The 14901-nt window shown below is 42.6% G+C and overlaps 1 protein-coding gene across 5 annotated transcripts in view; it reads right to left on the bottom strand.

The window, feature by feature from the left end:
• The window catches only part of odf2a (outer dense fiber of sperm tails 2a), an 87432-nt gene that overhangs the window by 42215 nt on the left and 30316 nt on the right, over window positions 1–14901 (bottom strand). For 4 of the 5 annotated variants that reach the window (XM_072488822.1, XM_072488824.1, XM_072488820.1 and 1 more), the window contains exons 10-17: window positions 11970–12086; window positions 10645–10830; window positions 8721–8830; window positions 6924–7059; window positions 6178–6288; window positions 5652–5756; window positions 3459–3617; window positions 2242–2333 (exon numbers count right to left, since the gene is read on the bottom strand). In XM_072488822.1, the coding sequence (XP_072344923.1) occupies window positions 2242–2333; window positions 3459–3617; window positions 5652–5756; window positions 6178–6288; window positions 6924–7059; window positions 8721–8830; window positions 10645–10830; window positions 11970–12086 (1016 nt within the window). The remainder of the gene's footprint in view (window positions 1–2241; window positions 2334–3458; window positions 3618–5651; window positions 5757–6177; window positions 6289–6923; window positions 7060–8720; window positions 8831–10644; window positions 10831–11969; window positions 12087–14901) is intronic. The other variant, XM_072488823.1, reaches the window with a different exon arrangement.

The following is a 14901-nucleotide window of genomic DNA, read 5'->3' as shown; positions in this document are numbered from 1 at the left end:
ACGATATGCAAGGTGAAGAAGGTGATGCCCAACCAGAGTGATCGGATTGTGTCTTTGGGGTGGTGGTGGCGATCCTGGGCGATCTATGCAAATTGTTGCAGATGAAGGTGGAGGAGCAGGAGAACAGGTCCATGCGGCAGAACTTGCGAATTGTGGGTCTGCCAGAGGGTGTGGAAGGAATGAGTGCCATGAAGTACGTTTCGAGGGTGCTGGCCGAGCTCGTGGAGGTGCTGGACAAGGCCCCCCCCCAGGAGGTGGATCCGGCTGTGCTGTACTGACAGAAGATTCGTTTTGGAGTGCTGTACCCAGCGAAACTTTGGGTTACATTCGATGGCCAGGAGCACTACTTTGAGACGCCAGAGGAAGCAATCGACTTTATTTTAAAAAATATATATATTTTATGACAAACATGTATCAAAACAGGTATCAAAACAGGTTACAGCAAATAAACACCCTGGGAAACATACTTCCCAACAATCAACTATACAGTCTGTAATTGTTACTGATTTTTTAGTGTTGGGTGTAAATTTGGGAGAAAATGTGAAAAAGGAGAATTTTAAAAATACTTTAAAAAAAACATATCAGTGCTGTTTGTGGGGCATTGCACTATGGAAATGACTGCTACATTTGCCGTCTTTCTGACAAGCCCTGGACACTACAAGTGAATCACTTTGAAATGTTTGACATAAGGCGACTTATTTTGGAGAAAATGCTTTTGCAACCTTCAAAAAGGCTGTAACTGTAAATCCTGCTACACACACCAAATTCAGAATTTATGCATCTTTTGAAATCGACCCCCAAACTGAAAGGTTGCTCACTACAAAAGATCCATTGTTTTATCAGGGCTGGAGAATGCCGCCACAAAATAAACATTTAATTGGATTATTCCATCGCTAAACTCCGTGTAACCCGGCCTGATCCCTAAAGGAAATCACTGAAACCTCTGTAAGCTTTCCAAAAAGGTGGCCTTTATACGAAACTCAGTTAGGGCTGGCACTGCAACTGTGTGGTTTATTAGTTGTGAATCTTAAGAGGGGAGACATAGCTGCCATATTTGAAACATCGCACTTCCCCATAAAACCCCGTTCTCAACGTTCTTGCAGATTCCGGGCCATTTTGGGTCTGCAGACAACTGGTGCTTGAATGTGCTCGAATTGCCAAACGTGCTCGAATTGCCAAACGTGCTCGAATTGTCAAACGTGCTCGAATTGTCAAACGTGGTCACAATTGATATAGTCTGATTGATCGAATGACATGCATAATTATTTTGGTTTTAAAAATATTTAATTCAAAAAAATTGCTTTATTTACTGGTATATTTGGAAACAGCAGTTGTGATCAGTTATTATTTCATGAATATCTTTGGGCTAACTGGGTGCAAGTATGTCAGATTTTCCAAGTATCTCGTGAAGCTGTTACGCATCCTATTACATCAGATTTTAACATTCATTCAGAATGCTTAAATCCTTAATCAAATTGGGCAGCACGATGGTGCAATGGTTAGCACTGCTGCCTCACGGCACCAAGGTCCCAGGTTCGATCCAGGCCCCGGGTCACTGTCCGTGTGGAGTTTGCCCATTCTCCCCATGTCTGCGTGGATTTCACCTCCACAACCCAAAGATGTGCACTGTAGGTGGATTGGTCACGCTAAATTGCCCCTTAATTGGAAAATAAATCATTTGGGTGCACTAAATGTTTTTTTTTTTAAATCCTTAATCAAATGATTTAAAATTCAGATGAGGGTTGAATCTATATTTGGGGAACAGAGGGCTGCTTTGTTCGGTCAGGTTTCCAATAGTTTCCCCTTAAAAAGAGGACAACAAAATGTAGCATGAACACGCAACGACTGTGCCAGAAAATAGCCCAAAACCTGCAAGAAAAAGTTGGGGAAGGGAGGTTTCAAACAACAATCTGGCAGCTACATTACCCCTTAAGATTCACAGTGAGAAAACAAACAGTTTCCACACCACACCCAAGTGAGTTTCATACCAAGTCCATCTTTGGAAGGCTAAGAAGTTTCAGCAGTTCAAGGCAAGGTCAACAGGAGGGAAGGAAACTAGCTTGGAGTGGGAAATTCCTTTCCAGGACACTTGAGTAAATCAGACAACAAAGGGAGGGAGAATTGAAACCCTGGAAATGAATCACACAAGGAATAAGGGTCTTGGGTTTAACTCCCTTCCTCCATTACAACACAACATTGTCACGTTAGCTCAGTTTTCTTTTTAATTATACAACAACCAACCTTTCCAGAATCTCCAATTTTAGCTTCAGGTTATGATTTTCTTCTTGCAGTTGCTGGCACTTCTCTCTCGTCTTGCAATTCTGTTCCTCAATCTGCGACGATAAGATGGCCAAAATAACTAATTCGATAAGGAATCTTCTCAGAGTTTGAGAACCACTTCACACTGACAAACAAGAATGCTGATTTAATATCAGTGCATTCCCCAAGTCATAGGAACTGAATGCAACATAGAGGATCCCTCCTTCTAGCTCCTTCCAAATCCTCACCCCATCCCAGGATGTATAGACAAGTAAAAGGTAAAGTTGCCATAGTCCCAGATGACCATAGGCTGCTTTTCCCTTTGAGGGGGAAGAGCTGACTGGTGGTGATTTAATCCGAGGATCACCACACCTCAGTCGAGGGGCAAGGTTAAGAAAGCCGACCTTTGTGATTAACAACCTCAGATGCAGAGTGAGGTGCATGGGAATTTTGCAAAGAGTTAAAGACTGCATTGCAAAGCTTCACAGCTAATCTATGTTAAATTAGGAAAACACAGGAAAGGCTGGCCTTTCCAAGAATAACATTTAAACGGTTATATTAATAGAGTGTTAGTACCTGCAGACTCACTGAAAGCTTCAGATGCACGTAGAATTAACAAAAATGTAAGAGGATAGAATAACGTATTAAATTACAGAGGAGACCCATCAAATTGTTACAAACAACTCAGAGCATTTTGCATCAAGTAATAAAGAATATAAATATATTACTGTTATTAGGTCTGCACACTATTACCTGTATTTACACAAAATGTGACGCTTAAAAAGAACTAGCATCTCTTAATTGTTTTGCAATGATTCACATTCAATGAATGACTCCGATACACTCATATAAGTAAACACAGACGTAAGCAGTCAATCTGCACACATCAAGCTTCTATAATATGGTACGAGATGAACATCTTTAATGCTTTTCATTGCTCTTTTCACATTGTCACAGAATATTTAATATTCACTTGGACGTCTGCAGCAGGGAGACAGTCTTTGGTTTAACATATCTGAAAGATGGCCCCTCAGACAATGCAGTGCGCCTTGTGCACTGCAGTTAAACACAAGACGAAATTACGTGCTGAAGCATTGGAACGTGACTGAAACCTACAAACCTTTAAACCAGAGTGGATCACCACAGAGTGTTAGGTAAACAGCTAAAATAAGTTAAAATGGACAAACATTTAAAACTACCTCCATCTTGAGATCACATATGACTGCTGACTGATCTACATTTTTCCTCTCGTACATGACGAGCTGCTGTTGACAGTCCTGCAGTTTATGCTCAGTTAACTTCAACAACTCAGGAACAGGCTCCAAATCAGTCAACTTTTTCTGCATCTGTCTCCGCACCTACAGCATGAACACAAAAGGTGTCAAGGTGAACATTAAAAATATATTCACCAGTGTAAACCTATATAATCATAGAACGTTTATGGCACAGAAGGACACTTGGTCCATCGTGTCTGGCTTGTTTTTTCAGCTGGCACACAGCCCAATTCCTCCTTCCAATATTTGGCCAGTAGCCATGGAGGTTCAGGTGCATAACCAGGCACCTTTTAAATTAAATTAGGTTTTCTACCTCTACTGCACTTTCAGGTAGTGTGTTCCAGGCCCTTACCACTCTCTGGGTGAAACAGCACCCTATACAGCTGCAACATAACCTCACTGTTTTCAAACTCCATCCCTCTAGCAATGAGGGACAAAATTCCATTTGCCTTCTTAATTACCTGCTGCACCTGCAAACCAACGTTTTGCGATTCATGCACAAGGACACCCAGGTCCTTCTGCACAGCAGCGCCCTGCAATTTTTTTACCATTTAAATAATAGTCCATTTTGCTGTTATTCCTACCAAAGTGGATGACCTCACATTTACCAACATTGTTCTCCATCTGCCAGACCCTTGCCCACACACAAACTATCTGCCTCTGCACACTTTGCTCTACCACTCATCTTAATGTCATCTGCGAACTTTGACACATTACAATTAGTTCCCAACTCCAAATCATCTATGTAAATTGTCAACAATTGCAGTCCCAACACGGATCTCTGAGGCACAGATTCCCAACCAGAAAAACACCCGTTTATCCCCACTCTTTGCTTTCTGTTAGTTAACCAATCCTCTATCCATGCTAATACATTACTTGTGACGCTGTGCACCTTTATCTTATGCATCAGCCTTTTGTGCGGCACCCTGTCGAATGCCTTCTGGAAATCCAGATACACCACATCCACCGGTTCCCCATTGTCCACCACGCTCGTAATGTCCTCAAAGAATTCCTGTAAGTAGTTAAACATGACTCGCCTTTTATGAACCCAAGCTGCGTCCGCCCAATGGGACAATTTCTATCCAGATGTCTCGCTATTTCGTCCTATGTTCCCCACCGCAGAAGTTAAAGCTAACCGACCTATAGTTACCCGCCTTTTGTCTACCTCCTTGGGATGGTAGTGGTCATGGGTTTGGAAGGTGCTACTAAGGTACCTTGGTGACTTCCTGCAGTATGGTACACACGGCTGCCACTGTGCATCGGTGGTGGAGGGATTGAATGTTTGCGGAATGGGTAGCAATCCAGCAGGCTGCTTTGTCCTGGATGGTGTCAAGTTTCTTGTGTTGTTGGAGCTGCACTTATCCAGGAAAGTGGAGCGTATTCTATCACACTCTTGACTTGCACCTTGGAGATGGTGGACAGGCTTTGGGGTGTCAGGAGGAGAGTTACTCACTGCAGGATTCCGAGCATTTCACCTGCTCTGGTAGCCACAGTCCAGTTCAATTTCAGTTTCAGGTCAATGGAAACCCTCAGGATGTTGATATATCATACCAAAGCTTACAAAGCAAAAGCAAAACCTTTTCCATGATTAATTCCCAAGTCCACATTTATATTGGAAATTGCCTGCATAAATCTGCCAAGATCTAACTGTACCATCTCCTCAGTGGAGATGTTGTAAAATCCTGATCCAATGTTCCACTCTCTAAAGCCACTTCACCAGAAGATGATCTCAACTCTGCGCAATGGCATTTTGGTGGAGGCAAGGGAAACAACAAACAGCACCTACAAAATAAACCTCCGAAATTTCCTCCTTCTTAGCATGCATCACCCAACCCCAAATGTCCTCGATAAGGTGGTGGCCAGCCGCCTTCTTGAACTGCTGGAGTTTATGTGGTGCAGATTAGGCCTTTCCTCAACTCAAATCATTTTGTGCATAACTGCTCTCTCCTCACAAAAGATTTCTCCCCAACCACACTGCTCAGAAAAAATGCCCCACTCAAATCTCCAGCACATTCACAGCATTCGCTGTTGAATTTTTAAATTCTGCCCTGCAACCCCACTACTCACAAAAAAACTCTTGCCGAAGGAAACAAATTGCTCCCCTACTGGAGTATTTACCTGCTCAATTTCCTTATTCACATCGTCTTTTAGTATCTTGTTCTCCTTCTCTGCCTTCGCCAGCCTCATGTTACACTCATCTGCCTCCATTCGTGTCTTCATTAACTGGATGCATGCCAAGAATTTCATTAAACAAAATGACATTTTATAATTAGCACAAGGTTTCTCAAAATTTTCCCCAAAATAGGGTTTCACAATTATATTCCCCACTTACAGCGAAACGGTCAGCCTTCAAGATCTCCCTCCTCATTGGTTAGTTTTATTTCTGCCTTTAAAATCAGTTATTTTTATCTTTCCTAATTCCCTCATGTTGTACAAAGGTTGTACTTGCAACTGCCCCTAACCATCCCCACAAAATAAGTGTTCCCAACCATGTGCAGCAAAATTTAAAAAATCAATGGTAACATTATCAACGTAACTGCCAGTGGTAGAATCACATATCAAAATTAGACAAAGAATTTTTGTATTTGAACATTTTAGTGAGACACAGTGAGGTGCATGTTATGAAGTCCCCAGAGTTCGTTACCTGAGATTTGTAACTATCCACCAGCCCCTCGTAGCGTTTGATAGAGACTTTCAGCTGCTGCATCTCGGACTGAGCAAACGTCAGCTTCTCCTCTACGATTGACATATGCGCCTAATTATGTTTGGAAAGAAAAAAAGCACAGTCTGGGGTTTGAACAGGTACAATGTTAGAAATATGAAACTTGTTAACTGCTTTGTGCCACCTACAAATTTTAGGCCGGCCGTAAAATATTATTCTGGATACACTGGAGCTAGTCACTGCCATGAAGGCCAACATACCATTTGCCTTCTTTTTTAAAAATAAATTTGGAGTACCCAATTCTTTTTTTCCAATTATGGATCAATTTAGCATGGCCAATCCACCTACCCTGCACATCTTTGGATTGTGGGGGTGACACCCACGCAGAATGTGTTTGGGCTGACAAGTGGCAAGTAACACTGCTGCATAAGTGGCAAGCAAAGATCATCTCCAACCAGAGAGATTCTAACCAATTCCTTGACATTCAATGGTATTAACTTTGCTGAATCCAACAGCATCAGCACATTCAATGCCTTGCCTTGGTTGTGAATGGCACCACAAATACAGCCAATAACAGGCATCAGCAAAGCGACTTAACTGAGGCTAGGTGAGCAATTACAAAATAAATCATCCCAGATTCCATGATTGGAAAAATAATCATTTCAGCAAGCTTTAAAACATTCTTGTAGGTACCTTCCAATAAAGTTTTGAGCAAAGGAATATGGTACCTTCATTGTCTCATTCTCCATTTTGATGCAGGTGCTTTCCGAGGACATTTTCTGCAGCTTGTTCATCATTGACTCCATCTCTCCCCGAGCTTTGTCCTCCAAATGATGAGTTTGGTCCAGCAGATCTGTAATGCGGCTGCCAGAGGGGAAGATTATCTGACTATCGCATTTAAAAGCTTTGTCTGCGCATTCACTTCCACGGCACAAAATTAATTTTGTGCTTACAACTTTTGCTCACACTATGTTAAAATATTGAAAATGCCATTCAATCAGTTAGAATGGGAATACCCTGAAGAGGGAGATCCAGACAACACTGTAGTTACAGGATGCAGCCACTAAGTGGTCTTATATCCTATACATTGTACACTCTAACGCTTTGCAATGCCACAGTAGATCCCCGAGTCAAGTACATTGACTAAATCATGAAAGAGATTCCTATAAATACAATACTACAATTTCACTGCTTCAAATTTTATATCTAGTTATATTTACGCTGCAATCTTAACATCACTGCTGGGTCATGGTTGAAGTACAAGTTGGAATCAAGTTGGGTTCCAGCTTCTTGACAGAGACAACACAATTGCACCACATGGATTTGACAGGAAAGTAATTCCATTGTTGTCAAAACAAGTTTAAAACCAGCTCAAGTTTGTGTTGAATCTTCTGAAATTTTTAAAAACTCAGTTAGGTTTACTCAGTAAGATCCACTTGTCGTGGCACAGTGGCTAGCACTGCTGCCTCACAGTGCCAGAGACCTGGGCGCGATTCCCAGCTTGGGTGACTGTGTGGAGTTTACACATTCTCCCCATGTCTGCATGGGTTTCCTCCAGGTGCTTTGGTTTCCTCCCACAGTCCAAAGATGTGCAGCTTAGGTGGGGTTATAAGGATAGGGGAGGAGGCCTAGGTAGGGTGCTGTTTCAGAGGATCAGTGCAGACCTTGATGGGCTGAATGACCCCCTTCTGCACTGCAGGGATTCTATGTTTCAATATTTGGCAGGAAAGCTCTGCACAATATTTTAAGCTGCTGTCTCACTGATGAGCCTATCAGCAGCAAATGCATAGAACATAGAACAGTACAGGCCCTTCGGCCCCTGGTGTTGTGCTGACCATTTACCCTAATCCAAGATCAACCTAACCTACACCCCTTCAATATATAGCTGTCCATGTGCCTGTCCAAGAGTCGCTTAAATGTCCCTAAAGACTCTGACTCCACCACCTCCGCTGGCAGTGCATTCCAGGCACCCACCACTCTGTGTAAAGAACTTACCTCTGACATCTCCCCTATACCTTCACCAATCACCTTAAAACTATGTCCCCTTGTGACAGCCATTTCCGCCCTGGGGAAAAGTCTCTGGCTTGGGGAGAAACAGTCCGTGACTGGAGGAGCACGCGGAGTGGATTCTCTTGTGTTCACAGCCATAGCGAGTCGTCTCTCTACCCTTGGTCATGCTCTCTCTCTCACTGGTACCAGCACTCTAAAGGAGCACATTGGTCAAAGCAGCAGAGCAGGGTGGGAGGCTACGAGGAATAGCAATAGCACCAAATGGGCTTGCTGGGCCCACCAGGGCAACTGAAGTCTGCGACAGGGCAGAGTGAGGTAGAGAGTCTTGGCACCTTCACAGCCGTTCAGAATTCCTCCTCAGCAGTAAAATGTCCAAGTAGCCCTGGAATAAACAAGGTACTGCTTAGCTAAAATTAACACTGCAGGATTAATCTCAGTACAAGAAATATAATATTCCTGAAAAGAGTGGTAGAACTAAACAATACTGCACGTCTGTATTTTTTCAGCTTCCTTACTTGTTCAAGACCGAGATCTCAACATCTAGTTTACTCTTCTCTTTCATCACCTTGTTATGGCAACTTCGCCACGTCTCTACTGTTGACAGTGCCTCAGCCAGTTGGGACTCCTACAGATGAACCAACCAAACATAATTCATACGGGAATTGATTTAAAAAAAAAATAACATTGCACATTTTAAATAAAGCAACAGAGAAATAATATAGCCAAACATCCTAAACTGAAAAATATTGTTTGGGTTACATGAACTTGGCATTTTTCTGAAAGTATCAACTAGTGTTAATAAAGCTAGTTAAGAAAATAGAATTGGTATTAAATGGGAGTGTTTTTTGGTCAACGTCAGTGATATTAATACTGTGTATGCAATACAGGAGTTCAAAATCTGCCAGATAAGTGCAGGGGACTCTCTGGTAGGGGAGTTACGCCTGGTGTCCCAGCTGCTGTTTTCCCTACAAAAGTACTTAATTGCCTGTAAAGTTCTTAGAAACATCTTATGGTGGTAAAAAGCACTATCCTGATACAAGTCTTTATGTTTTCATTCATAACCTGTCAAATAGTGTCTCAGTACCTAGAGTAGCTATACTTTGTCGAATCATAGAAAGTTTAGAATCATACAATGCTTACAGCAAAGAGAGAGGCCACTTGGCCTATTGTATCTGTGCCGACCAAAAACTCAGCCTAATCCCATGTTTCAACATTTTGTCCGTACAGGTTATGGCACTTAAGGTGCATCCACAGACACCTTTAAGCGAATAAGGGTTTCTCTGCTTCTGCTATCCTTTCAGGCAATGAATTCCAGACTCCCACAACCCTCTGGGTGAAAAGGTTTTTTCTCATCTCCTCTCCTCGCTAATCTTTCTACCAATCATTTAAATCTATGATCCCTATCTAGAAACAAGAAAGCCGACTCATGAAATCCACTGATCTTTGTATCTCTGGGTGCTAACTTGGTAGTCCGGAGATTGTATCATTTAAGGTACTGGTTGTCCCAATGCTTATTACATCGGTTCATGTCTAATAACAAGGGAGGAACCCTCTGGGGAGTGCTTTGATAGGTCACCAGGTCAGTTCAAGGGTCAGTGAACAGCTCTTCTTGAGGCGGTCAGTTTGGGGAAATTCTGCCTGCACGTGTCACACCGACAGGACAGGAACAGGTCCCAGTTAAGTTTAAAAATTAAAGAGCTACAGGGAGCAGACTTTTCGAAGGCCATCAGGGCAAAGGTACCCCTAGGAACAATGGTATCCTGTTTGGCATAGCAATCAATCTGAAAGTGTACTCAGAAATCCAGGGGATAAGAATCTTGGACAGGAAGACTGAAACCCTGCGAGGTAGGCCATTTTTAAAGCTATCCGAGTGGGAGCGATTTGAAAGGAGAGACCTTTGAAGGTGACGTAGGGAATCCCTCGTGACAGAGTTTCCACGAGATTATTTGACTTTGTGTTTCCTGACATCTGGGTGGGTTCTTGAGAAATCCATCATTCACTCTAGTGTGGTGTGTTCAACAACAATTAGTCTGTTGATTCACATTTCTTCATACTTACCTTGAATGTTCGAGCACAGGATACATATTGTAAATTATTTTAATTTTCTAAACAACTTGTATGGTAAAGTTTGATTTTGTTTGTTCAAAACCTGTGGAATCTTGTGGCTTTATTCTAAAAGCAGGAGTCTTGAAGCTCAACCGTTACCAATTTTAAAGGAAATGTTATTGGTCCCTAACTGGATCGCCACCCGAACTCCCGGGGTCTGGCCAAGGATCGTAACATCTCATTTATCTTTAAAAGGAGGCTGGGTATTGTTTCATTACCTACTTTAATGAACTGAATGTGGTTCAACTGAGTTCATTCGCGATTTAATCAATTTTAGAATTGTGTTAAAGTACTGGGGAAGCATAACAGTCCTCATTGACTGTATTTCGTCACCTTGTCAATTAGCTGACCGTTGAGCAGCTCAACAGCATCTTCACTACGTTCTGCGCGCTGCTTCTGTGCCCTTGTCGCTTTCTTCAAGGCTTCCTTATCCCTGTCCCCTTTCATTTGAAATTGCTTCAGTTGCTCTGTCAGGTAATCCAACTCTCCCTTCTGTTGCGAAATAGTACGCTCAAAATTCTGAAAGAGGAAAATTGGAACAAACAAGTAAATTGCTCCAACTGGAGGCTGCTTAATAATTGTTAAGGAAGACAAAAAATTAAAGTCAAAAACAGATTGTGTAACAAGGCACGCAAAAAAGGCCTGCATTTATATAGCAACTCACCAGATCTTAAAACTTTTCACATACACTTTAGGCAGAACAAATTAATTTTTTGCAGTGCACTTAAATATGTGGGTAAACATAAGAACACTTTGTGCAAAGAAAGATCCTACAAGCTGCTATGTGATGAATGATCATGTAGTCTGTCTTCACTGTTACTTATGTACTCACATCCCAGAGTGAGGCAAGAATCCACAAGTGAAGAATTGTACTGACAGATTTAAGTACTATTCACTAACAAAAACCTCCACTTACATTTTTCACAAAATATAAACCTTTCACTTGATGCATGTAACTTTAGCCAATAGCAGGCCTAGCTAGATGTCCAAATCTCAAAAATAAACACACTTCACTTGAATAGCTTCCAGTTGTTAGTGACTGAACTACCTTACCAGGAGCAATAGCACAGGAGGCTTGCTCACAACATAACAGAGTTGCAGTTAGTTACTTATTAAGCCAATGTTAACATTAAGCAGCGTCCTTCTGTCCAGCTTAATAACCATAAACTACACTAAAAGTAAACAAAATTGGGATTGTCTGCTTGTAAGCCAAAGAACAAGTCTGCACACGTACTCCCATAGACACAAAAGACAGGATACACCAACAACTATGAAAAACATAACATTTCTACCATTGCCAGGTGACTGTTCCCATAGATAAAACTCAGATGATGGAAGTAACCCAACTAGGATCAGCAAAACAGAAAATGCGAAACAATTTAGGCGTGATTGTTTTTAAATTAATTGTGGTACTTCTTTTAAGTCACTGTTCTGTAGCATGATTGCAACATCTGAACAGCACCTCCAACTTAAGACTAGATGCTTAAATCCTGGAATGGGGCTTGAAGACTCAGGCTCCCAATTCAGAGGTGAAGAGTGCAATCAAGTGAGAAAATCTGAAAGAAAACTTGTGAGAACATGAACTTCCAAATGTACCTCAGGGCACAGCAGATCCCTTTTCAATTTTAGCTTTGCGACATCAAATTAAGAATGATTACCCTGATCTGGACGAGCATGCGATTGTTATCTGCCTCTTTGCTGCGAAGCTGTCCTTGTAGGTGGGCTCGTGTGTTTTCAAGTGACTTGGAGAGCTCTGCTGCTGCACGAGCATTGTCCTAAAGGAAGCAAACAAAGTGGTCCAGTTACTCTTGATGTTTATTGCTCAGCTCCCAGGTAAATATGCGTAGTTCAGCTCAAGACTGCTCGCCAATAGAACCTAATATTTTTAGATATTTGACAATCAACAGGTTATAGCTCATAAAGGGCAGTACAGTAGCAAAGTTGCTTCACAGCTCCAGGGTCCCAGGTTTGATTCCCGGCTTGAGTTACTGTCTGTGTGGAGTCTGCACATTCTCTGTGTCTGCATGGGTTTCCTCCGGGTGCTCCGGTTTCCTCCCACAGCCAAAGATGTGCAAGTTAGGTGGATTGGCCATGCTAAATTGCCCTTAGTGTCTAAACAGGTTTGGTGGGGTTACTGGGTTACGTGGATAGGGTGGAGTTGTGGGCTTGGGTAGGGTGCTCTTTCCAAGGGCCGGTGCAGACTCGATGGACCGAATGGCCTCCTTCTGCACTGTAAATTCTATTATTCTATGATCACATGGATTTGCCCCGGTAGCTGGTGGGAGCACTAAATACTTTGAAAGAAATAGTACTAAAGCATCAAGAAAGTTACAGACTATCCATAGCCAAATGCAGCTTCCAGTCAGTCAGAAGCAGCATGGTGTAGTTAATTCAGCATTTGAACTTGCTCTGATATTTTGGAATGGAATCATGGTGTAGCTGAGTCAGCTTGCGTTCCTGCTACCAGAGGTTCGTCATGAGAATAATCTAGGGCAGCATGATGGCGCAGTGGTTAGCACTGCTGCCTCATGGCACCGAGGTCCCAGGTTCGAGCCCGGCTCTGGGTCACTGGCCATGTGGAGTTTGCACATTCTCCTCGCGTTTGTGTGGGTTTTGCCACCACAATCCAAAAGATGTGCAGGGTAGGTGGATTGCTCCTTAATTGGAAAAAATGAATTGGGCACTCTAAATGTATAAAGAAAAAAAAGATGAGAACAATCCTTCTTAAAACCTTGCTTTAGAGAGACAACTTTCTGTATCTCTTCAGTACAGAATAGGATGGAACGAACTCAGACCAGTGTACAATTATTCTGTCTACTGATCTTAATGGGTTCAAACTGCTCAATGCCCAGAAGCAAAAGATAGTAAAGAAAATCAGCAAAACTTTCCCTTTGTTCTTTTTTAGTATCTTAAATTCATTTCTCCCACTGTGAGCACCCTTCCTGTTGATTCCCTTACATCCCCTTTCTTTAATTGTTCCCCTTATCATCGTTTTGATCCATGGCTGCTGAATGGACATATTGAAGTCGAGCAGAGGAATTCAAAAGTTACAAAAAAAAGAGAGCACTGTGCTAGCACGGGCAGCAGAATTCAGACTTTTTGGCACCCGAGAGATCGGTGGGACTCAGGTGGATTGATTGGCTGATGACCAATTAATTGGCTAAAAGGCCATACTCTGCCCGGCAACAGGTGGTGATTGGATCTTGCCCGAGTGGGATAACTTTTTTCAGAGAACCAAAGAAGGACAGTTGGGTCGCTGGAGGCTCAAGAAGAAAGAAGCCACTCTCTCGCTCTTTCTCTCGCCTTTCTCCACAAAAAGTTGCATAGCCGTACAGGGACCTGAATGAATCTGCAGTGAAAACCATTACAGACTGAACACCTAAATTGAAGGAAAGTGTATTCGAAGACAACCATTGGAAACAAATATTCTTATTACTTTTACCATTATTTTTCACCCCCGGTTTGTCTGTCTGCGTGTAGAGGGTGGGGCGAGTTAAAGTGAGGGGTTAGGAATTAGAAAGTACAAAACTGGTGACTGTAGCCAAGGGCCAAAGACTTTGGGTGTTTTTCTTAGAATCATTTGTTAATTTCAATTGTGTTGTGATTCTGGGTCAAATGGGGTTGGAATTGATTCCACACTAGCCCACGGAGTCATAAGACTACTTACAGACTCGATGAAATAAACTTTTCCTGATTTACCGTAACAAAATCGCTCAGGGGTGGCACGGTGGCGCCGTGGTTAGCACTGCTGCCTCACGGCGCCGAGGACCCGGGTTCGATCCCAGCCCCGGGTCACTGTCCGTGTGGAGTTTGCACATTCTCCCTCACCCCCCACAACCCAAAGATATACAGGTGGATTGGCCACGCTAAATTGCCCCCTAATTGGGTACTCTAAATTTATATTTTAAAAAATAAATAAAAACAAATCGCTCATGCTGAATACCTCTGCTGCATCTCAATCACCCTTAGACAAAGAGCCCAGTTTCTCTAGTCTCTTGTCTTTAGCAGCTTAAGTCTCCTGGGAAAATGTTTTGAGCCAAAATCTGGTAGAACCCAGATTTTGAAAGTAAAAGTGTTCCAGAGAATTTTAGCTACGTTTACTTGAAATGGCAGTTGTGTAACATGCATACACCTCCCTGCATGATGACCCTATTGTTTTGCAAATGATATAGGTAGACACCTTAACAGAAGCAGACATTTGCAAATTTTGTGGCATGATGTCTCTCACTGATTCCAACTGCAGGAGTATCCCATGACCAAACAGAGATTAATTTGGAGGCAAGGAAATGACTCATCAGGTCTGTGGCTTGCTGCTACTCACACTTTCTTTTTTAAAAAAATAATATTTATTGTCACAAGTCGGCCCACATTAACACTGCAATGAAGCCACTGTGAAAATCCCCTAGTCGCCACAAATTCCAGCGCCTGTTCGGCCACACTGACGGAGAACCCAGAACATCCAAACCACCCAACAGCAAGTCCTTCGGGACTTGTGGGAGGAAACTGGAGCACCCGGAGGAAACCCACGCAGACACAGGGAGAACGTGCAGACTCTGCAGACACTGACCCAAGCCAGGAATAGAACCCGGA

Source organism: Scyliorhinus torazame, chromosome 22, assembly GCF_047496885.1.
Source record: "Scyliorhinus torazame isolate Kashiwa2021f chromosome 22, sScyTor2.1, whole genome shotgun sequence".
In the NCBI taxonomy this organism is placed as follows: Eukaryota; Metazoa; Chordata; class Chondrichthyes; order Carcharhiniformes; family Scyliorhinidae; genus Scyliorhinus; species Scyliorhinus torazame.
This window is presented reverse-complemented; position numbering and strand designations above follow the sequence as displayed.